The 25,311-nt window shown below is 44.5% G+C and overlaps 1 protein-coding gene across 2 annotated transcripts in view; it reads right to left on the bottom strand.

The window, feature by feature from the left end:
• Positions 1–25,311, bottom strand: part of RPS6KC1 (ribosomal protein S6 kinase C1) — a 224,987-nt gene that overhangs the window by 1,331 nt on the left and 198,345 nt on the right. For both annotated transcript variants that reach the window (XM_068232949.1, XM_068232951.1), the window contains 2 exons: positions 21,569–21,651; positions 17,141–17,236 (listed from right to left, as the gene is read on the bottom strand). In XM_068232949.1, coding sequence (XP_068089050.1) covers positions 17,141–17,236; positions 21,569–21,651 — 179 coding nt within the window. The remainder of the gene's footprint in view (positions 1–17,140; positions 17,237–21,568; positions 21,652–25,311) is intronic.

Below are 25,311 nucleotides of genomic sequence, written 5' to 3'. Positions count from 1 at the left end.
ATGTCAGAATGTAAAGTAGGGAGAGGAAAGATTTTACAATGGTCAACACTGACTAAATCATGATGCATAATTATATTATAATCATAATACATAATTATTGTAAAAATTAAGCACTTCTGTTCATTACGTTATTTTCACTGCAGTTCCTCTTTAAAGAGAATCTGTACTGTAAAATTCTTGATAAAAAGCATACCATTCTATTCATTATGTTCTCCTGGGCCCCCATGTGCTGTTTCTGCCACTCCCTGCTGCAATCCTGGCTTGTAATTGCCATTTTTATGCAGTGTTCACAAACAAAAGACATAGCAAGTGATAGGCTGAGAGTAGCTCAGTGTGTGAGTCATACAGAGTGTGCAGGGGGCCTGGAGAGGGTGTGTATAGCTTCTATCCAATCACAAGCAGCACAGCACGTACCAGCCTGACTGCCTGAGCCCGACAGAGGAGAGAAGATTAGATCATATAACAGAGATAACACAGCCACTGTGCAACTAGGAAAGGCTGCAGTTACAGAGCACATTAGAACAGCTATAGGAACTTATAGGATAGAAGAAATAAGGATGAAAATTTTGTTACAGAGTCTCTTTAAGTTCAGTTTACATCCCCCCCCCTCCAGGTTGGGGTTAGGGGAGGTGAGTGTGGGAGTCAGGTTAGGGTTAGTCTTCGGTTACCAGGTTTACATAGAAGCATTATATAATGTTATTTCTATACTTTTATTTTATATCCTAATAAATAAGATACCTGGTTTCTGCGCCCAGGCGTCTGTGTGTGCCGGCGTACTGCGCATGTGCAAGGCCATGCGTATGGTAGAAAGGGGAATGGAGGCCTTGAGGCACAACCTAACGTCTGTTAATGGAAGACGGGCTTAACGGATAGTTCTACATAAAATAAAATAATTAATATATACAGCCTTTCAGCGTTCGGCGGTCCTGGGGATGCCACACTCCTGATGCCGATCAGTGTTAGGCGGTTGGGAGGGGGTTAATACAATTTTTCAATGCGCAAGATAAGATGCTTTTCATTTTTTCATGATTCAAGCTGAGTTTTTTTTTTTTTGCTGCCCGTACCCATATTTTTCTTTTGTTGTTGTTGCTGTCTGTACCTATTATTAAGCTAAATACTCACCACCCAACGTAGGAAGATGGATCCAGCGACGTCCCCCTCAGGATCAGCGTTCATGGAACGTCAGCCGACAGGCGCAAACGGGAAGTCACGCGATCGTGGTACTTTGCGCGGAGTCGTCAAGAATCTTAAAGAGGAACTCCAGCAAAAATAATGTAATAAAAAAGTGCTTAACTTTTACAATAATTATGTATAAATGATTTAGTCAGTGTTTGCGTATTGTAAAATCTTTTAAATCCCTGATTTACATTCTGACATTTATTACATAGTGACATTTTTACTGCTGGCAGGTGATGTAGCTGCTGCATGCTTTTTTGGCAGTTGGAAACATCTATTTCCCACAATGCAACAAGGTTCACAGACAGGAAACTGCCAGGAGTACCACGGTCCTCAGAGTTTCTTATGGGAGGGGTTTTACCACAATATCAGTCATACAGCGCCCCCTGATGGTCTGTTTGTGAAAAGGAATAGATTTCTCATGTAAAAGGGGGTATCAGCTACTGATTGGGATAAAGTTCAATTCTTGGTCGGAGTTCCTCTTGAAAGCTTCGCCGTGATGGGCATTATTGGCGCGCGTCGCTAAAAGCTGCTGATTGCGTGCCTGTATTTAGGTCAGGAGATTACGGAAATGATCGCTCGTCGCAAGACAAAAATAAAATCACCGGTCGTTGGAAAAATCGAATTGTGGATAGGGGTCATTAGGTACAACTTTAAAAAACTTTACTTACTAGCTGCAGTATTGCTTTTTACAATTGCCATAAAGGGCAGGAGGGAAAAATTCCCCAGAGGGACAAAGCCAGAAATAACAAACAGATATTGGTTCCAACACTCCATCTAAAATATTTTCTTTTTTGTGTTAGCTTTTAAAAATACAATAAACTAATGCATTAAATCAGTGATGTACCTATTTTTTTTATTTGAAAAAAAACTCTGTGTAGCAATAAATGGAAGAATGTTTCCAATTCATTACTTAGCGAGTTCTCATATGGAATGTGTGATGCTTTTTAGCATAATTGCTGTATTCATCTATTATATAGCAAGTAAAGGTCTCAGTTGCTTTGTTTCATCACCTGCACCCCAACTGGGCACACATGGAAAAAAGGGCACTGTGTTTGCCGCTAGTAGAAGCTTGCTAAAATTAGCAATATTCTACTACTGAATTTCCATAGTAGAACATCGGTACTATCTACCAGTATTCTACTATGGTCAAACCTAACCCTACCTCACTCTCACACAGATCCCTTCCCTGGTGGTGCCTAACCCTAAGACATCCCCCCGGTGGTGCCTAGTCCTAAAACCCCCCGGTGGTGGCAAACCCCAAGACCCACCCGGTGGCGCCTAACCCTAAGACCCCAAGTGGTGCCTAATCCCTAGAAACCCACCACACCGTGCATCACACCATAAGGCACCACCACCTAAGCCCCCCCCCGGTGGTGCCTAAACCTAACACCCATGGTGGCACCTAACCCTTAATCCCCCTCAACCTTACCCCCCTTCCGCAAAGCTGCGATATGCCGCTATGAAGGTAAGTTTGGGCACCCGGTTACTGGCAAGAGGGGCCATTTGTTGCGGACAAGCTTGCAGAAACAAAAATGGCTTGCGGATAACTACACTGCTGCATTCCATAGCAGGCACTCCAAAAAATGTCAAATTGGGCGCTCTGAGGCACCCACTAGTGGACGCTACGAGCCCAAATTTCCTTCTTATGCCACTAAATGCGTCTTTTATCATAGTCTCCTATGGTGGCACTGTTTTTTCAATAAGGGCCTGCCCATGAGGCCATCGGCTTCAGTAATAACACAAGTTGCCATACTTATTCCCCTTTCTGCCGCTAGGGCTTTCTTTCGGAGTAGGGATTATATTTCGAGCATGCTCAAAATTCCTACTAGGACTTACTTGTGGGGGATGTCTTAATTTTGGGGAAACTGTAGATTTCTCTCCTGCTTTTCCTGCTTTACATGTTACCGCTTGGAAAACGAATCCAAAAACACCGTCTGACTTACCACTGCTATGTTGATAACACCCAATTATATCTTTCCTTGAAGCCTGGTGTGATAGAACCAACTCCAACTATAAACACCTGCTTAGCTGAACTACAGCAATGGTTCAGTAACAACTGGCTGAGACTAAATGCAGATAAAACTGAAGTCCTTCTGATTGGAGGGCAGAGCATGACAACAAAACAAGTTCACTTGCAGTCTTCACCACTGGGAATAGGAGGCACGGACCTACGCAGCTCTGAGCATGTGAGTAGCCTGGGAGTTCTAATTGATGGGGATTTAAACTTGAGAGCTCACATCTGTGCTGTGGTGAAATCATCCTACTTTCACCTGAAGAACATCACAAAAATCAAGCACCTCATCCCCCCAGAAGATCTGCTAACCTTAGTCCACGCCTTCATCACATCCCGACTGGACTACTGCAATGCTCTCTACACTGGCCTTCCAAAAAAGGACTTGTACCGCCTACAGCTGATATAGAATACTGCTGCCAGACTGTTAACCAACCAACCCCGTCACTGCCACATAACGCCAGTCCTGCACTCCCTTCACTAGCTACCTATAGAATGGCGGGTCCTATTCAAGATCGGGCTACTGACATTAAATCCCTGAATAATCTAGGCCCTGGATACATGAAAGAAATGTTGCAGCTGCGTAGCAATCCCTGCCATCTCAGATCCACATAATCTAATAATCTAGTCATACCCAGAGTCCACCTAGAAGCTGTTGGTCCCAGAGCCTTCTGTCATGTTGCTCCTACGTTATGGAACTCCTTACCACAGCAGATCAGGACAGCTCCATCCCTGGACGTGTTTAAATCCAGACGGAAAACCCCACTTGTTCAGTTTGGCATTTGCAGAAATATAACTTTTGTTGTGTGAATACTTCATCCTACTACCAACTACTGAATCTAAGAGAGCCTAAGCGCGTTGAGTCCTATGGGAGAAAAGCGCTATAGAAATGTAAGGGTTATTGTTAGATAATGCCAAGAAAAAAAATCAAGGAGACTTTTTTTTAACAGTACTAAACACTATTTTAGTACTAAATAGATTAGGTATATTGGGGCTCTCCCCTGAACCTAAAACTTCCTATCTTTCTGAGTTTGCTGCACTTCTGTTAAAGAGAATCTGTACTCTAAAATTCTTACAATAAAAAGCATACCATTCTCTTCATTATGTTGTCCTGGGCCCCTCTGTGCTCTTCCTGCCACTCCCTGCTGCAGTCCTGGCTTGTAATTGCCAGTTTTAGGCAGTGTTTACAAACAAAAGACATGGCTTCTAAACAGAGTATGATAGGCTGAGAACAGCTCACTGTGTGACTCATGCAGAGCTTGGAGAGGGTGTGTAAAGCTTCTGCCTATCACAAGCAGTGCTGCACATTCCACACATTCCAGCCTGAGCCCGACAGAGCCGACAGAGGAAAGAAGATAAGATTTATTACAGAGACAGTGCAACTAGAAAAGGCTGCAGTATGCCAGAGCACATTAGAACAGGTATAGGAACTTATAGGATAGAAGAAATAAGGCTCAAAATTTTGTTACAGAGTCTCTTTAATGCCACTGAAAACATCCAAACAAGAATAAATGAAATAAGAGATGTGCGCTACTCCACAGTTCCAACCGATACACTGGTAGTGGCTATTAAACCAGTTAAGAGCCCACACTACAGTCCGATGAATCAATGTCGAATCCTGGTAACGTCTCTTCCTCTTAACACTGTATTATAAGTAGCACACACATTAGTGTATTGAAAAGTCCACAGTTACGTATAAGGATGGAATTTTCCCCATTAAAACATTTGTCTTCATCTGCCACTACAAAGCGGAGGAAACATATGACAATAAAGCCAAAGGGCCTGTAAGGCAGGGTACAGAGAAGCATTAATCTCCCAAGCTGCTCCCCCTGGACGAGTCTGTGACATTCATGAGTGGAAAAGGAAAGGAAAAACAGACAAGCTCCCACCATGCTACTAGAGTCTTTCCCTTTCCTGCCAAGGACTTCCTGACACCACTCACTGCGGGCTTCCTCCTGTAAACACCAGGCACAAGCAGCATCTCTCCGGTGGCCACTTGTTGGGGTGTTAGAAGGTATTATGAAGTTGTTGGGTCGTGACAAAGAGCAAAGGTTAATTCCAGAGCAGGCCTTGCCCCTTGTTTATTACTTCTGGTCCAGCAGCACAGGTGGCCTGTACGGATTCTCCTCAGACATGAAGGATCAGGGGTGACCTCGCAGGGCTGCTGGTCTGGTCTACACGGAAGCCGAGGCAAAGCTCACAGACTTTTAGACAAAAGGCCAGGGATATGTGGCTTCTGCTAAAGGTTTGACCTTTGTGTCTTGCCCAAATAACTGATGGGGATTTAGGATGTTGTCTAATCAGAATCAGAATCAATTCATTTGGCCAAATAAGTTAGCACTTATAAGGAATTTGACTTGACAGTTGCTTAACAGACATAAAACAATATAAGGCCAGACAGTATAGATTAGGGGTCAGGAACCTTTCTGGCTGAGAGAGCCATAAACGCCACATATTTTAAAATGTATTTCCGTGGGAGCCATACAATAGGTTTCAAACTGGCACAGTGTGCATGCGCAGCAGAGGGCTAGCATCCCTGTTTCCATGGTGATGTGTATACAGTTTATCCAACGGGCAGCGGAAGTGTCAGACACGTCTTCAGCTTCTCTTGGGTTTCAGCAACATCAGCAATTTCCCCGAAAGCCAGACAGGAGAAATACCGACTAACAGCTTGTACAATTAGCTAGCGGACTTGGGGGTTTGTTCACTTTGTAGGATGAGATCCCCACACTTTGGCCCAATAGGCTGCCTGTCAAGTGACAGGCAACCTATTGGGCCGGTCAAAGTGCAGGGATCTCATCCTACATAGTCACTGGACCTGACAGGGCCCAGAATGGGACAATTGGAGCAGCTGTTAGTTTTGGGGGTAGCGTAAGTTAGCAGTGCATGTTACAGCAGTAGCACGCCTACTTTGAAAAATGTACTTGCTCTGCCACACTAAGCTGTGCTGCTTGAGCAATGTAGCTTAGTGAATCAACCCCTACTGATTTGTCTGTGAGCCAGATGTTGCCATCAAAAGAGCCACATCTGGCTCCCGAGCCATAGGTTCCCTACCCCTGGTATAGATATTACAAGTCAAAGACAGTATATACGTTATAGTGGCAGTAAACAGGGTGAGAAGTGTTTATTTTCAGTTCTATGCAGTAATGCTTGCAAGTTCTAGCAGATCTAGCATGGTTCTGGCAAATGCCTGAGGGAAGAAGCTGTTCCTATGCAGTGTTCACCCCAGGCTCTTTTAGCCGGGTGCTCTACCCGGCTAGTGTTGGTGAGCACCCGGCTGTCATCAGCTCACCTCCTCCTATACTGTAAGCAGAGTTGTGTAGAGAAGCACCGGTCCTGCATTCTCTCATCTCGCCCCACCCGGCTAAATTTTCATGCCCCTCGGCTAGTTTTTCATGCCACCCGACTGGAAAAAAAATTCTGGGGAAAACACAGCTATGCCTGGAAGTTTTCGTTATAACTGGCCAGTATCTTACATTGAAGACAGAAGCTGGAAGATGGAGTCAGCAGGGTGAGAGGGGTTCAGAGGCAAGCTTAGTCGCTCTCTTTCTGCACCTCAAGCTACAGCCAATTATACTTTCTGCTATTCGGATGATGCACTGCAGCCTCCCCTTTTCTAGTACTGAGCAGGATTTGAACCATACAGTCATAGATGATGTCATGATGGATTCGATGATCGCAGTGTAAAACTGCACCATTATTTTTTGTTGTAGGAAAACTTTTTCAGCTGCCGTAGGTGGTACATCCTCTGTTGCTGTTTCTTGATGAGAGTGGCAGTATTGTTGTCCCGTTTTAGGTTGTTGGAGATTGTGGGCCTAAGAAACTTGAATAACTCTACTTGGGTTACTGAAGATCCATTTATGGTTAGGGGGAGGTGCTGGGGGGAGTTTTACTAGTCGGAAAGTACATATTGCACAGCAAGCTCATGGTGAACCAGAACTCCTAGGATTGTGTAAGGGACCAAAAAGCCCTCTTACTAAAATTGCTGTGCAAAACAGAAATTAGCCTTCTTAGATTTGCGATTATTCAGGTTGGAGTGAGCATATGAGGTCTTCCACAATGCATCACTGCAGAATATGTCAATCATCCCTTTGTTGTCCCTGAAAGCTAAACACACCTCCAGATGGAATGCTAGGATGTGTCAGATTGTTAATTGTACAGAACCACAATCATCCAACATGCATTCAGACTGTTTCAGACTGGCTGATCCTCATCAGTGCATGGCATGGATTAATGTGGACAGAAGGTACATGAAAACAAACAAAAAGTTTAAGGAAACTTAGAGTTATTTAAGCTGAAGAAAAAAAGAAGTTTAACTTACCTGGGGCTTCTAGCATCCCCCTGGAGTCATCTTGTGCCCGCGCTGTCCTTCCAAGACCCTCCAGCGAGCAGCGACCCCCCCCCCTCAAAGCATGTCCAGTCGCTAGTGAGTGTTGCCGGGAACATTCTGTGCATTAGCCATTTTCCCGTATTGCGCATGCGCGGGGACAGGGTGAGGAGGCATGTCATCGGCCAGCTTTGAGAGGGTCTCTGAAGGACGGCGCAGGCACAGGATAACTCCAGGGGTTTCAAGAAGCCCCAGGTAAGTTAAACTGCTTTTTTTTTCCTTTTTAGATTTCCTTTAAAGAGGAACTGTCGCGAAAATCTTAAAATATAACACACATACAAATAAGAAGTACATTTCTTCCAGAGTAAAATGAGCCACAAATTACTTTCTTCCTATGTTGCTGTCACTTACAGTATGCAGTAGAAATCTGACATTACCGACACGTTTTGGGCTAGTCCATCTCTCCATAGGGGATTCTCAGCATGGCCTTTATCCTTTATAAAGACATTCCCTGAAAAAATATTTGTACAAAGGTGCTGGCCAACCTCCCTGAGCAACTCCCATTCACTAAGTGCATTTTGAAAATAAAGAAATCCCTGTGAACCCCCCATGAAGAGGTGGGCTAGTCTAAAACTTGTTGGTTCTGTCAGATTTCTACTACCTACTGTAAGTGACAGCAACATAGGAGAAAAGTAATTTATGGCTCATTTTACTCAGGAAAAAATGTACTTCTTAATTGTATATGTTAACATATATTTTACATTTTAAGATTTTCGGTGACCGAGGTCCTTTAAGTGAAGACATATACAGTGCAGCTCCATGAGGCTGTCTGCATGTTAGGTTGATGTGGCTCTGTACATTTTATAAACCATAGGCGATGCTATACACAAGCAGTTCTGGATGTGGGCCTGGCTTCAGGGGAATAAAGAGATCATTTGCATATTCAGCGGTGTGCATTGTGGGTAACCACAGTTACACACTTCAATCTGAATTATCGCAAATACCTTCTGTGTTAAGAAGGAAAACTACACTCAGTAAGGGATGTGACTGCTACACCAGACCTGCACTGAATTTGTGTTGTTGGTTTCTAGCTGGGACATTAGCACTTGTCTTGTCTTTAGCAGCAGTCCCCTATTAAAGAAAACCTGTAACTAAAAAAAGTTCCCCTGATGGGTACTCACCTCCGGATCCACTTCCCCCATCCTCCTGTGTCCCATGGTGGTCTCGCTGTGCCCCTCCGTACAGCGGGGATGTAAATATTTACCTTCCCGGCTCCAGCGCAGGCGCAGTATCGGCTCTCCGCTCGGAGATAGGCGGAAATAGCCGATCGCGTTTGGTCCGCTCTACTGCGCAGGCGCAAGCCTCCTGCGTCTGCGTAGTTGAGCGCACCCAACAGAGATCGTCTATTTCCGCCTATCTCCGTGCGGAGAGCCGCAACAGCGCCCCCGCTGGAGCCAGGGAAGGTAAATATATCAGCGCTTATCAGGCTTGTCGGGGGAGGATTGCGGGACGCTTTGGGGGAGCCAGTGCTGGATTGCCTGCAGCTACAGGGGAGGGGGAAGCCTCATTGGGACCCTGAGGCTTCCCCCTCCCGAGGTGAGTACCCACCAGGGGAGTTTTCTTTAGGACTACTGTCGCCGATTTTGATTTTTAATCCTAATTCACTTGTGCCGATATTGCCACAACACACTGCTCCCTTCCACTCTCTCTCAGTCATTAGGAGCTAATGCCACGTCTGACACCACAGTGGCTATGGTTCAGTGGGGGGGGCGTGACTTTATTAGGAAGACCAGATATCAAACTCCCTTTTCCCCTACTATGTGGTGCACATCAGTTCCATGCCTCTACACGGCTGGGAGGGAATGGCCAATGTCAGTGACCTCCAAGTCAGTGGCGTGTAGTTTAGCAGCAGTGAACTGTTTCATCATATTTTTTTTCTTTGATTTTTGGGAAAAAATAAAACCCCCCAGTTCTGGCAAAAATTTTACATGCAATTAATGCAAAATTATTTTCAATGAACCATACAGAATGAAAAGAATATAAAGCAAACAAAAAAAAAACCCTAGCTTTTGCATAAATATAAAAGAGAAACCCTTAGTGCACCAATTAACAGATCAAGATTTTATTTTCAGCAAAAAGTAAAACAATTTTTTTTTTTGTTCTGGAACAGTTTTCTTTTACATTTTTTAATTTTTTAGGTTTGTTTAATATAACTAATTTTAAACCTAATTATTCATTAAAGCGAGATTAAACTCTGTTTTTCAAATAATAATAATAAAAAAATTATAAATGGATTGCAATCTCTACCCCCAATAAATAATAATGACACAGTCAGGAGAAAGTATTTGTTTTAACCTGAAAGTTCCTTATTTTTGAAGCCGAATATTTTTTCAGCGATTGTGATTTATGGGAAAAATTTTAGAGCAATTTTCATGCAGAAGTGAGATAAAGATGGAGGCTCGCCCGGGATGAATATAAAGAAAAGAACAGTATTTACCGTCGGGCTTGAGACACAGGAAAAGATGTTACAGTTACAGTACATTTATTGTGAGGGTGCCAAATTTTTTTTTTTATCAATTGATTATGTATAGATCTTAGTCACGCTTTAATAAAATGTTTTTCAAAAATATATATATAAAAAAAAACCTCTGCCCTACATCCAATATTTTTTTTATTGTATTTTGAAATTTTTTTAAAAATGCATTAAAAATATAGAAATAGTATTCAAATAAATGCTGAAGGAAAAAAAACACATTCTGAACGCTTTAAAAACTAACATGGCAGAGGCTCTTAAGAAGTAGCAACTCCATGTTCCCTTAATAAAATCACAACCATCATTGCTTGTGAAGTTTCGTTTCTGTAAAAGTAAAAAAAAGCACCTTACATAATTGCCCTTCTAGTAGAGAGTGCAGCGCTACCTCCTGCACAGAACTCTCCAGGGAGACGGTGTCCTTGGATCTCCCTTACAGAACAGATCGCTCGGGTCTCAGATGTGATGTGCAAAGAGTAGGATGTATTTTGACAAGTGCGAGGCAGACAAAATGAGACAAGTCTGCCATCAGAGAGAATTTGTAAAACACAGATGTCTGAAATGATCCCATTTCTAATAGGGGAACGAACACAGATCATCAGAAGCCTCCCGCTTTTCCCTCCCCTCCCTCCTTGCGCTTCTACGGAGCCAAAAATCTGCTCTAGGCAGCGCAGAAGAGGGAGGCAAAGGGAATTCTTTGCGCTTAATTCCTCTCTTCCCATTGCCAGCCTTGTCAAGATCTCGGGGAACGGATGAGCCAAGATCTGGAGGGAAACGCTGACGCCGGTAAAGGCACCTGAATGGTGTCTTCAGAAGTACGTTGTCAGATAAGCCGGCGCTTGACAACATTTGCCATTTGAATATTTTATCTGTGAATCGCGGCGTTCACTGGGGGCGGGAATACTCTCCAAACCAGCTGTTCATAAAATAAGCAAAGCTGAGGGGGGAAAAAAGAGGAAAACGTCAAATCTATTTGCTCGATTCGCTGACGTAAGCTGTACGTTTTATCCCGAATGCTAAAGAAATCTCAGCCGACGTGGAAGAAGCATTGGCCGATTTGAGATCTGTGTTTAGGGATGGCCTATCACATGGAGAATGAGGAAGAGGTCTAGGATTTGGGAAGCATGGTGGCTAAGTGGGTAGAAGTGAAAAGGTAAAAATTCTGCATATACAGTAGGATCATTAACCCTGCCAAGAAGGCAGCAGTTTGAAATGGGTGACATAATGGAGAGGACTCTCATCTTGGACCGCTAGGTTAAAATCTTGATCTGGACTTCATGTACTTGGAGTTTTTGTATTTGTGCGTTTCCTGCCAGCACTCAGGAAAATGATCCGACTCCAACTCCCACTCCTCAGTTTATCAAACCACTGATTTAGAGTACCTAAAAATTGCTCCAACTCCACAGTCCTACCTTAAAGGACTTCCGAGGCCAAATTTAGAAAAAATAAATTAAAAAAAGTTAGATACCTGCATCAGTTTGGAAGACACAGAGGACGCCGTCCGCGCCCTGTGTGCCGTTCCGCCGAGTCCCCGCCGCTCCATAGCCCCCCGAACGGCCCGAGTCGGCTCTCCTGCCTGCACAAAGATGGCCGCCGGAGCTGGCCGCGGCTGCGCAGTCTGCATAGCCGCGAGTGCGGCTGCGCAGCTCTAGGGCCAACCCCCCGATCCACGTTTCCTGTAGCGTGGATCGGGGGAGTTGGCCCTAGAGCTGCGCAGCCGCACTCGCGGCTATGCGGACTGCGCAGCCACGGCCGGCTCCGGCGGCCATCTTTGTGCCGGCAGGAGAGCCGACCCGGGCCGTGCGGTCAGGAGCCGTTCGGGGGGGGGGGGGGAGGGGGACTATTGAGGGTTGGGGACCTGGCGGAATGGCACGGAGGGCGCGGACGGCGTCCTCCGTGTCTTCCAAACTGATGCAGATATCTAACTTTAAAAAAAAATAATTCTAAATTTGGCCTCGGAAGTCCTTTAAAGCAAACCCTTGAACTCTGCAACCTGACATTTCAGATACTAAACTCGGGAGAGGGAAGCTTCTAGGTCCTCCAGAGGCTTCTAGAGTAGGGATGGCAATGCTTAGGAGAACTCATGGAGGAGCATGTGATTTGTTTTATCAGCTGATTAAACTGATCACATGATTGTCCATGAGTTCACCTGAGGATTGCTATCCCTATTCCTCAGTTTTCCACCGCAGGCCGTTCCCACGCTGAGACCTTGAAGATCCCAGGGGCTTGGCTGCACTGCGCCTGAGCAGTCACATGGACTCGCTTGGGCTTCCATGGAAAAAACAAGTCTGCTCGGGTCCGTACTGCTGCGCATGTGCAAGCCATTGACGACCCCTTGTCCATGGACTTTTGGGGGACACAGCGTTGGAACGGCCATTTGGATTAGGATGGGGGGGGAAGCCTCTGGAGGAACCAAAGGCTTCTCGGACTAATTTGGGGCACATTTTTCCCTACAGGTACCCTTGAAATGCCAAACTAGCTCCAGCTTCCACCCACAACTGTGTCTGCTCGCTTGCCTAAATGCCATCCTGAGGCCTCATTTTTGATAAATTACTTCCTGCCCAGTCAGGAAACCTCTACGGAGCCGGAAAAAAAAAAAAGCATTTTTACACAGTGTAGAATCCCGCCTAATTTTTATATCAACTCCTTATTTATTCACCTGCGGAACTACAAGTTTACATATTAAAGTGGATCTGAACTCTTGCACAGGACAGAAGGAAAACAGAGATGAATGCACCCTGCATGTATTTAGAGTGTTTAGCCTCTCTAATCCCCCCCCCCCCCCATGTGACTAATCACAACTGTAATTTGATCTCCTAGAAGTGTCAGCTGGCTGCCTCAGCAGAGCAGCTAATTTTTAAACACGGGATGTCAACCCTGTCTGCTTTCATGAGAGCTGGAAGTAGACACACTGCAGATTTATTGCAGGATTTCTATCAGTGGTAACAAAGAAATGTTTTTTTACTTTAAATGGTATTAGTCTGATGCTTATCTTTTAGAGGAGAGAGGAAGTTCTGAGTTCAGGTCCGTTTTAAAAAGTTACAAAGCTTTACTGAGGTCCAGAGAACAGAGGAGAGTGTAAAAGAAAAAAACAAAAGAAAACAAACAAAAACCCAACACAAAAGTGTGCGTTTAAACACTTTTTATAATATTCTAAGCTAAAAATAATCATCATAATAAAACTGGAATATAACTGATAGATTGAATGAAGATAAAGAAAATAGGATGAAATTGAAACTAATCCCTTAGAAGAGATTATTAAAGCCGACACTGCTGACCTCTTTCTAAAAAATGCTAATTTCCTGGCTGTCCTGCTGATCTTTTGGCTTTAGAAATTTCCAAATCGCAAAACTACAATGATCCTGCAGCAGGTCTGGGCAGAGGGAAGCTCGGTACAGGCAGCGTCAGCCTCAGCTGGATAGGTTTTACTGTGATCTTCTTTAGGGCTGGTTCAGAACGCCGCGGTAAACGCTCCCATTCAAGTGAATGGGAGCGTTTACCCTGAGCTTTTGCGCGTTTACACGAACGCGGCGTTCAGGTCCCGTTTTCGTTAGCGTTCGAACTGCCCCTGGAAGCGACATGTAGCTTCCAGGGGGCGGCCAACCGCGACGGCTAATGTCCCCCTAGGGGAAGAAAAACCGCGACCGCATCGGAACGCGACGCGAAGGCTACTGAAAGCCTGATAGTGCAGCCGCAACGCCCGCAAAAGCGACGCCACACAGACGTCCGTCTGAACCAGCAGTTAGAAGTACTGTTTTTAGGAAGACTGGAAAATAGTTTAACCACTTAATGACATGCTGACTTATAAAAACGTCCTGCTAAAGCCTCTTAATGGCTCCAGGACGTTTTTATAGGTCAGACGGTGTTGCTGCCGCTGTGCGCGTGCGTGCGTGCACATGCGCGCTCCCGCGGGTGCATTCCCGTGCACGTGACAACTGTGAAGAAAAAAGCCACCAAAGAAAATATAATGATATATTGTCACCATACTTTGTACTAGGGACATAATTAAAACCTTTGTGATAACCAGAACAAATAGGCAGATAAAATGTGTGGGTTTTATGCACAGTAGCAGTGTTTATATTAAAACCATAGGGGATGAAATTGGAGAAATAGTGTCTTTTTTTTTCATTTTTTCCTTGTTTTTCCCTTGAAAATGCATAGAAAAAAAAGTAATTACTGAAAACAAATATCAACTCCAAAAAGCCCAATTGGTGGTAAAAAAAACAAGATATAGATCATTTCATTGTGATTAGTAGTGATTAAGCTATTGGCAAATGAAAGGGATGAGCACTGAAAGGTGAAAATCGCTTTGTCCATTAGGGTAAAAACCGCCTGGGGGGGAAGTGGTTAAAGCAAAGCAAAAGTAAAAAAAAAAAACAAAAACGTGAAAATGAATTGTATGGATAGTGCAGATAATGAATAGAATATTAGTAGTAAAGAAAAGAGTCTCATATTTCTATTTTCAGTTATTTTGCTTTTTTTATATATAACATTACTTCAGACTTATTAGCAGTTTGAAAAAAAAACCACACACTGTCTTTTAAAGGGAACCAGAGATGAACGTTTCACACAAAATAAACTTATCGGTCGATAGCTTGTAAAGAATAAATGCTCTACCTGATAATTTCGCCGCTCTGGTGTGCCTTTTTTAGTGTTTTTTATTCATTATTGCTCCAGGAAAAATCCAATATGGCTGCCGGCTCATATCCCTTCTGCTTCCGGGTTATGAGTTGTTCTGGATGTGCTGTCTAGGCTATATGAGACTAGGCTGCTGTCTAGGCTATATGAGAAAGGCTGCTGCAGCCTTTCATCGGTGTGCTTTCATTTTGGTATGATGTACAGCTGCCTGTAGGAAGTGTCTCTCATAGGAATGAAACTGCAGTCATCATCATTATCATATATGCAGACAGAGTGCACACAGAGCACACAGATCATATTGCAGCCACACTTGTCTGTTTCAGAGCTTCTCTCTCAGCAGGAGCAGCCCCTCCCATGTCATCACAGCTCTCAGTATGCAAAGCAGGAAATCTGAGCCAGGAGGGGGCAGGCTTGGGCTTGAAAAGACTCCACAGAAGAGTGACTCAGCTATAATGATTCCAGGTCAAACCTAGACTGAGCCAGTCGGGGATTCTTATCACAGCTGCTAATAGACTAATTAAGCAGATAAGAATGAAACTAAAAGCAGGGTAGGTGTTTACTGTCATGTTCCCACTGATAAATGTAGTAAAATACACGAGGGTGCTTCATCTCTGGTTCTCTTTAAGCTATAACACAAAGCAGAAATAATGACGCTCTGAATTTTCCTGCAGTGTAAGCTGATCTCAAGCTGTCTCTCACGGTTTTTTGGCTGTTCAAGTGCTTTAGAAAACAGGACTGTATTCGACCCAAGTTGGGTGGAAGAGCTCAGAGAAGCGCTTTTGCATAGATAACAACTGAAGTTTTTTTTTTTACTTCCTGCACTGGAAAACAATATGAGACTCTTTTCTTTGCTGCTAATGTTCTATTTCTTAGCTGTACTACACAAACAATTCATTATCTCATGAGTTTATTTTCGCTTCAGGTTTCCTTTAAGTCACGGATGCATTTACATGTAGTTGCAAGCTTCTGGCTTTCTCACTCCTACGTTGTTAACTGATTGTTAAAGAAAAACCGCGACCAAGAATTGAACTTCATCCCAATCAGCAGCTGATACCCCCTTTCCCATGAGAAATCTATTCCTTTTCTCAAACCGATCATCAGGGGGCTATGTATGGCTGGTGCTGTGGTGAAACCCCTCCCACAGTGTGATGTCAGGACCATGGTGCTGACATCACACTGTAGGAGCCTTGTTGCATTGTGGGAAATAACAGCTGTTTCCAACAGCAAAAAAAGCAAGCAGCATCTCCTTCCAGTGACGTCACCTGCCAACAGTAAAATGTCACCATGTGGTAAATGTCAGACTGTAAATCAGGGAGAGGAAAGATTTTACAATGGGAAAACACTGACTAAACCACTTATACATAATTACCATATATTCCAGCGTATAAGAGGACTGGGTGTATAAGACGAACCCCAACTTTTCCAGTTAAAATATAGAGTTTGGGATATACTCGCTGTATAAGACTACCCCTCTTCCAATGCACAACTAATAAAAATTAAAAAACTTCATATACTGGTGCTGTGTATGAACAGATTCTGGAGCTGTACTGTATGTGGTACCCAGTATATAGTGGTAACAGTATATAGGCAATTGACTGGTTGGATTGGTCAGCTCTCCTTGTTTACCTGTTTATCAGAGCGGTATGTAAGAAAAGATCGCGCTGTGCCATAAAACACGCCTCTTTCACCCTTCTGGCCCCGCCCTTGTATCCCATACACCACCCTCTCAGATCTCACACATTCTCTCCTGCGCCGCTTCACTACAGTCCTCAGCAGCGAGATCTGAGAGGCGGTAACAGGATTGGGCGTATCACCCAGCATCAATGACACCCGCCGTATAAGATGACCCCTGACTTTTCAGATGATTTTCAAGGGTTAAAAAGTAGTCTTATACGCCAGAATATATTGTATTTGAAAAATTAAACACTTTTGCTCATTACGTTATTTTTTACTGGAGTTCCTCTTTAAGTTTTGGAGTAGAACGAAATTTAACAGTAGAAGGTTCAGAACAGTAGTCCTCAAACTAAGTGTCGTGGGCCGAATGTGGCCCCCTGAAGCTTTTTTACCGGCCCCCCATACACAAAATTTATTACAGATGCGGTCAGCGATATCTTTAAATATTGGTTTTCCACATATAGAATGAAGCCAGAAAGCAGTAATTTCGCTGGTTTCCAATAAAATTCCAAGTCAGGTGACACTGCTGCCCAATTGGACTGCAGGTTGTCACCTGGGTCTGCTTTACTGTCTGGCCCGCAAAGACTTCTACATCATTTTATGTATACTCCGGCCCCCCAGCAGTCTGAAGTATGTTGACCCGGCCCTCAATCCAAAACGTTTGGGGACCCCTGGTTTAGAAGATTCAAATATGAATTGTCAGCAAAAGGCAGGGAAACATAGTGACTAATGTGCCACAACCACGCGGCCGCACGTTAGGGTCGGGTCTTCAACACATTACCTGCTGGACGAGGGATCGGGCCTCTTTAGACACGTACTCTGGCATGTTGAGGGATGTGTGGGTGCTGATCCCAGCTGGATGACAATCCACCAGTGCCTGCAGAAAGAAGACAAAAGCAAACTTTTATCAGGGGATCAAGAACAGAAGACCGGCCGGCATGACTTCCTCAGAAACCGATCTCAGGCCATCAAGCTAGTGCAATCACTTCGCAACCAAGGGCCACCAGCACAGGGGCTCCACAAGGATGCGTATGATCGCCGTCCCTATTCTCCTTATATACAAACAATTGCAGATCTACAGCAAACACTGCCAAAGTAATCAAGTTTGCGGACGACACCACCGTAGTTGGCCTCATCACCAAACATGATGAGCAGGAGTACCGACACCAGGTGGAGATAATCTGCCACTGGCGTAGGGAGAATGGCCTGGTCCTCAACACTGCAAAAACCATTGAGATGATTGTTGTTTTTAACAACACAATTTTAACTATCTCAAAAACATCTTAAAGGGACTCCGAGCAGTGCAGAAACTATGGAAAGATGCACATCATTTTAAAGCTCTCTTTCTCCTCTTTCCAATGATATATAAACCGCCACCCTACGCCTTTTAGTTTTCGCTATTTTCGCTATTGAAATTGCCGCGGCCGCGATTTCGATAGCAAAAATAGAGAAAACTAAAAGGCGTAGGGCAACAATTTAGGTGTCGTCAGAAAGAGGAGAAAGAGAGCTTTAAAATGATATCCATCAAGCCATAGTTATATTGTATTACACAGGGCGACTTTTTGTCAAAGTCAGCAGCTGCATTCAGCAAAATGGAGCTGCTGACACTGGGGAAAGTGTCGTCCTGTGTAATACAATATAACTTTGGCTTGATGGATATCCTTTTAAAGCTCTCTTTCTCCTCTTTCTGACGACACCTAAATCGTTGCCCTACGCCTTTTAGTTTTCTCTATTTTTGCTATCGAAATCGCGGCCGCGGCAATTTCAATCGCGAAAATAGCGAAAACTAAAAGGCGTAGGGTGGCGGTTTATATATCATTGGAAAGAGGAGAAAGAGCGCTTTAAAATGATGTGCATCTTTCCATAGTTTCTGCACTGCTCGGAGTCCCTTTAAGATCCAACTTAATAGATTTGATTAAAATGCCTGTCTCTGCAGATATCTCAATACTATTCTGGGGACGCCCTTCCTCACCTGGGTCCCCCTGTCCCCGCTCCTCCTCCAGCTATGTGCGGCAAAAGTCAAATAAGCGAGCGAGCGAGCGGGGGAAGCAATTACCGCCCACTATAGACAAGACAAATAACATTATATCGCGCTTTTCTCCTGGCGCACTCAAAGCGCCAGAGCTAGGACGCGCTCTATAGGCAGTAGTAGTGTCAGGGAGACTTGCCTACTGAATAGGTGCTGGCTTACTGAACAGGCAGAGCTGAGATTTGAACCCTGGCCTCTGACACAGGAGACCAGGGTTTGAATCTCGGCTCTTTCTGTTCAGTAAGCCAGCATCTATTCAGTAGGAGACCTCGGGCATGTCTCCCTAACACTGTTATTGCTTATATAGCATGTCCTAGTGGCTGTAGCTCTGCCGCTTTGAGTCCGACAGGAAAAAAAGCGCAATATAAATGTTATTTGTCTTGTCTAATACCGTGACACACATGAACGCGCAGACACTGAAGTGAGAACACGCGCTCACATACATGTTGTCGCGATCACATCCATTAGAGGAGGAGGAGGACAAAAACCTCCGCAAGAAAATAGAAATATGAAACTGTAAGCATCATAAATCTGGTAACCTTAACTTTCATCTTCCGTCCCTATATGTTGGAGGTAACCTAGAAATAGCCAGGATCCTGCTTGTACAGCTGAAATCCGAAAAGTGTAAAGTAAGACGCTTCCTATGCATTATCCTGACTGCTTCCTAAGCACTATTATTTAACCCCCCGCTGCCGGGCCACCGCCATAAGAAGGTGTTGCCGTCACAGGAGGGCTGACAGATCCACCACGGGGAAGTATCAAGTTACAAATAAGTGTCACCATCAGTCAGGGACAGGATGAAGGTCCTCGGCCTGCTGACTGCTGATCACATTATTACTATTGTAATTTTCATTACCCATTTCTAAAGCATTGACACATTTTTTTCTGCAGTGCTGTATAGAATTCGCCAAACAATTAACGTTCTTAACTCTTAGCGGGTCTCACAGTCCTACGTCATGGAGTTTTGAAGGAACGACTAATTGGTGCTGCTCCAGTGTAGGGGACCTGGCAGGAAACCTCATAGGGAAATTCTTCTAATGTCATTGGGTGGACAGCAACCTCTCGAACTGCTAGGCTTCCTCTGCTGCTCCTCTCTGTCCAGCTCTACATTGGCTGCCAATTAACCAGAGGATCCTGTTCCAACTCTCAGGGCTGGTGCACACCAAGCAGCTTTTTCAGCGTTTCTGGATACGCTTAGTCAATGTATCTCAATGGGGTGGTTCACACCAGAGCGGGAGGCGTTTTGCCGAAACGCATACTCCCAGGGTGAGGCATTTTTTGGATTGCGGAGGCGTTTCTGCCTCAATGTTAAGTATAGGAAAACCGCAAACCGCTCTGAAAAACGGCAGTTCAGAGCGGTTTTCCAGGCGTTTTTGTTACAGAAGCTGTTCAGTAACAGATTTACTGTAACAATATATGAAATCTTCTACACCAAAAACGCTTCACAAAACCGCAGAATGCTAGCTGAAACGCTACAGAAAAATAACAAAAAGCGTTTCAAAATCTGCTAGCATTTTGCGGATCTGCTAGCGTTTTTTGGTGTGCACCAGGCCTACACTCTAACTTTCAAAGCTCTCCACAATCTCTCTTCCTTGTACATCTTCTCACTTGTTTCCAGATATTAACCCAACCGCAATCTCAGATCTGCACATGACCTTCTTTTGTCCTCCTCTAGAATCACCTCCTCGCATTCACATATACAAGATTTCACACGTGCTTCACCCCTCCTCTGGAATACCCTTCCGCGGCACATCTGTCACTCTCCAACCTTTGATATCTTTAAACGTGCCCTCAAAACTCACTTTTTCCATCAAGCATATGCTCTACCTTAGGCCATTCCCCCTTTGACCTTGACCTCTGGCAAAGTTGTACTCCTACTAGTTAACCTAGAACTGCCTCTTGGTATGACTATTGTATACTATCTCACCCCTCCCCCTCCATTCCTTTACTCTGGGGACACACTATGCAACTTCGACCGGAGTTGTACGATTATTTCCAACCTGTCTGATCTGTTTCTGATCGATATAGGATCGACTTTGCGAAGTTATCATTGAAACATTGATCCCTATATCAATCTAGAGCACTTTGGACACAGATTACACATGATACCATTTACCGTCAGATACAGATTACCGTCAATTGAACAGTAAATTGCATTGTGTGCTCCCAGCATTTGATTGCAAGGACAGGGTTCTCTCACCCTTTTGTGTCTTGGAATTTGTTACATATTTATTCATATTAATTCTGTCCCTGTAATTGCCAACTCTGTATTTTGTACCGATTCTGTATTTTGAGCCAACTCTGCATTTGGTATATTATGTGTACCGTTGTCTGTATTATTATGTACCCCATGTTTGTTTCATACTTTTTACAGCGCCACGGAATATGTTGGTGCATTATAAATCCATAATAATAATAATGAAGTACGGCCACATTATTTGGTCAATCCCAAGGCTTGTGCTGTCATAGAGTGCTGTGATAGAACAACTGTTCATTATGAGGTTTCCTGCTAAGTTCCCTAAATTAGACTACCAACAACTAAAAAGTTGTTGCAGACACTAAATAGAACATACAACTGAGTCTCATATTTTTATTTCAGTTTAAAGTGAACCAGAGACGAAGCACCCTCATGTATTGTACCATATATATCAGTGGGAACATTAGAGAAAACACCTACCCTGCTCTCTGCTTCATCCTTCACTGCTCAGCCTGCTTGTTATCAGCCCTGATAAAATCCCCCGACTGAGCATTCAGTCTGGCTTTGCTCAGGAATCATTATAGCTGAGTCATTATAGCAGAGCCAGAAGTGGGCAGGCTTGGGCCTGAAAAGACATCAGAAAAGACAGACTCAGCTATAATGATTCCTGAGCAAACCCAGACTGAATGCTCAGTCGGGATTTTATCAGGGCTGATTAGAAGCAGGCTGAGCAGTGAAGAATGAAACAGAGAGCAGGGTAGGTGTTTACTCTAATGTCCCCACTGATATATATGGTAAAATACATAAGGGTGCTTCGTCTCTGGTTCACTTTAAGGGCTTAATTTTAAGACTTCATTCTGTACAGCAGCCATGACAAATCTGCTTTGCTGAGCTGAAAAACAAACAGAAGTAATGACCCTTTGAACTTTCCAGCACAAAACCTCATTAACGTTCTCTATTAATCAAGAAGTTCAGAAACATACCTTCCTTGTGAGAAGCTCAAAGAGAAGCGCTCCGAGACTCCACCAATCGCAGGCCTCCGTCTCCTCCGCTATACCTCCAACTTCTGCAATCAGAAAAAAAGAGGCCCGCATTAGGTTCAGCAGCAATCTAAGACCATTAGGAATTCAGACTTTGCTAGGCTGCAGTGGATTGATTAGGTGTGGGCTACACTAATAGCAAAGTAAAGCAAAGCAGAGCAGAAGTTTCCATAGCAAAGTACAATTTTGTCTTGTTGAAGTCAAGTCCCACTTTTGCTAAAAACTTGCATACATCAGGGATGGGTGGGAGGCTGTAGCGCTACAAAAAACTCCAATATAAATTGTATATATAAAAAAAACACTATTTTATTGGACATGTAAGGATGACTCGTTTCTTGAGTTTTAGCCACTTCTTCAGGTTAAGGTCACAGTGTCTTTGTGTAGAAGGCGGAGCTCCAAGTCGGGCGGTGTTCTACACAAAGATACTACGACACTGAAGAAGAAGCTAACACTTGCAAAACGTGTCATCAATGTTCAATAAAATGGTGTTTTTTGATACTCTACTGCTTACTCGAGGAAAGGCTAATGATAATTCTAACAATCTTTATTACTATTTTTGTTGGGGCGCCTCTTCCCGCTATCCCTGTGTCCTCCCCTAGGCAGAGGCTTCCCTCTGTGACATTAGTCCAGCAGTCCATGTTTTTATTGGAGAGCTACCAACAACACTTATAAAATCGTTCAACAGATCCTCTGGGGATGGAATTCTCCACCTACTCATTACTGTTTTGTAAGTAGGAATCCTTAGCTCAAATTTCCATTTGTTTTAAATACTACACTATATTGGCTATCCTGGTGTTCTCTGCCTTTTTTCCCCAGCTTCTTGGAATTCATTGGAGTGCAACAACCGGACACACCCACTCCTGCATATATCAGAGCTGCACAAATGTTTTTGCAATTTAATGCTATTAAAAAGGACCTTTCATGATAGCAGGCAATTCATTTTCAAATTTGACTGTAAGCATAAACTGTACATGTAGCCTGGAATCTGTACAGAGATCCCCGGTATTTCCTCTGCCTGCATGAGCAATCAGCTGCAGAAAGTGGTGGTGCTGTAAGCGATTTCCTATCCCTGCACTAAAAATGTGTGGAATCTGCCAACTATAGAGATAGTGTTTGGGTCATGGTAGAGGGGCTGGAGGATTGCATACTCAGTTTGTGTAACTGCAGTTTACAATACCTTGTGGCATTCATGCTGGTAAACTATAAAGTGGGAACTGCTTTGTGCAGTCTTTCCCAATAAAGAACCCGCTGCTTAGTTACCTGGCAACCAGCATGTTCTGCTCTACTGATAGGGGAGGGGAGGGGGGAGTGGCAGAGAGGAGAGGACAAGTGGGAGCGAGCTGTGCCTGGAACTAACCACACCCATCAAATACTTTTTTTTTAATGTCGACAACGAGTTGATGCACATCAAGGGCTAAAAGGACGCCTAAAATGATCACAAAAAATGATTTTGGGTGGGCCAGGTTGAATGTTTATAAGCCCCCATGAGCCCCAGGGTGCTCAACCTTCCAACTCGACAATGTTTTCCGAATCAGAGCCGCAACATGTCTGCCTGATCGTTCTGCTGCTCAATTTCCGCTACGTGGATACAGGCACACACGGTTACACCCAAAGCAGCCAGGAATCACTTTGGGGTGTGAAAGATGGGCCTGCAACACGGCACATGGGCTGGGGGAGACATACACACTGAAATCTACTGCAAACCGCTGGCAATACATTCCTCCTTGAGCAGATTTGATCAGAGGGGGATCTAGCTAACGGTCGATCTGGAGGCACATCGATTGATGTATGGTCAAGGTGCCCATTAAAGGCACAATTTTTTTCATCAGATAAGATCTTTCGAAGTTATTTGAGCGATCGTAACGAATCGGAAGGCAATTGTCGATTGATCCCATTTATGGGCCGATTTAAGAAATTTGGATTCGATAATTTTACCTTTTCCAATCGACCAAAGAATCGTATCACGTAGCTATGCGCCACACCGTTCGTAAAAAGTGCGTCGAAAGATTGAATTTGAAGGAAAAATGGTACAGGTAATGGGCACCTTAACACTTTCAGCACAAACTATCTCCCCTCCGCTGGCTGACGACACGCAGTAAACCGGTCTTGAAAAATGAGTGGTAAGTGAAAAAGATGTAAGCGGAGTTCGCTCACAAGGACTACGAAGCATCTGGAAGACCTTGTCTGGCTCGTAGGCCTGTCAGCACGGCGCACACAGGAGTTAATGGCCCGAACTGTTTAAGCATTCTTAGCTGTTGGTAAGGACGTCTCTTACAATTAACAGAAGCGTCATTTAGAGCAGTGCTTGGGCAATTCATGTCACTCCTGGGTCACCTTACTGCAGAACAACATGACATTTCCACTAACAGTAAGAGACGCATTCTCCTGGTAGGGATCTCTCCTCGCAGCGCACAGCCGCTCGCGCACCAGATGTCTCCGCGCAGATTATGCTGCTCCGCCATTGTCTTCATACTTCTGATGCTCTTTTGACTTGGCTCGCCATATTTCAAGTCAGTTTTCATCAGGGTCATCAGCCAGTCTGGGGATGTTAGGAGGATTGCTATTCACAGGGATACCTGTTCTAGTACAGTTATGTATTGCACTATACTAGTGTTGTGGGATGTTCCAGCAGGCAGAAGCCTAATTACTAGAGATACAGCCCCTGCAGCCAGGGTGGGGGAGGGAGGGAGGACGGGTCAATGACTTGCTTTCCCTCTAATATAGGCATCCTTTCATACTTGGCAGATAATCGACCATCTGATTGGTGCTACAATCGAATGCAATGAAATTCACTCCCGCCAAGGGCATGCCCGATCGACTATGTGACCAATACAGCGCCGAAACTGGTCGCACGAATCGGTCGGACATGCAAAATGTAGGGCCGACTTGCTCAATCGGGTGCGTAGCGGTAACGGCGAGCGATATAGGGACGAGCAAAACCCACAACGCTGTCCCTCCTAATGTGCAGTGTTCTCCCCAGAATTGTTTTCCACCCAGGTTGCATGAAAAAATAGCCGGGTGGGGCTAGATGAGAGAATGCAGGGCCAGCGCGTCTCTGCTAACAGCATAGGAGGAGGTGAGCCGATGACAGCCGGGTGCTCACCAAAACTAGCCGGGTGGAGCACCCGCCTAAAAGAGCTTGGGGAGAACACAGATGTACAATGTGCCCTGTGGCCATGTAGTCACCAGAGTAACGTGGCTGCATGTGTCAAATCTCACACGCGCCTGTGTGTACGCTGGCAACCATGTGGAGCGCGTGTATGAACGAAAGACGTAGCCAGCGGTGGACACGGATATGTCATGTATAGTGCACAGGGTGGCACATAACACATTGGGGCACAGCATCGAACCGGCGGATGCGGTGTCACAAGGCTGATTTCAGATGGAATTCAGCATGAAATTGATCGGAAATTGGCCTGTGGAGTATGGGCAGCCGACAGATCTCTCTCCAATCAGATTCGAGAGAAGGGAGAGATTTGTCTCTTGGTCGAATCTGCCCATCATTGCCTGATGTATGGCTACCTTTATAGTTACAGTACACTAATTTATCCACCAAAGACAGACATTGCCTTATGCCGCATAGGTGTTGCTTTATGTTGCTTGAGAAGTCAAGCAACCGGGGCCTACATTTAAAGAGAACCCGAGGTGGGGTTCGGACAATGCTAGCTGCACACGGAGGCTGGGTC

Source organism: Hyperolius riggenbachi, chromosome 4, assembly GCF_040937935.1.
Source record: "Hyperolius riggenbachi isolate aHypRig1 chromosome 4, aHypRig1.pri, whole genome shotgun sequence".
NCBI lineage: Eukaryota > Metazoa > Chordata > Amphibia > Anura > Hyperoliidae > Hyperolius > Hyperolius riggenbachi.
This window is presented reverse-complemented; position numbering and strand designations above follow the sequence as displayed.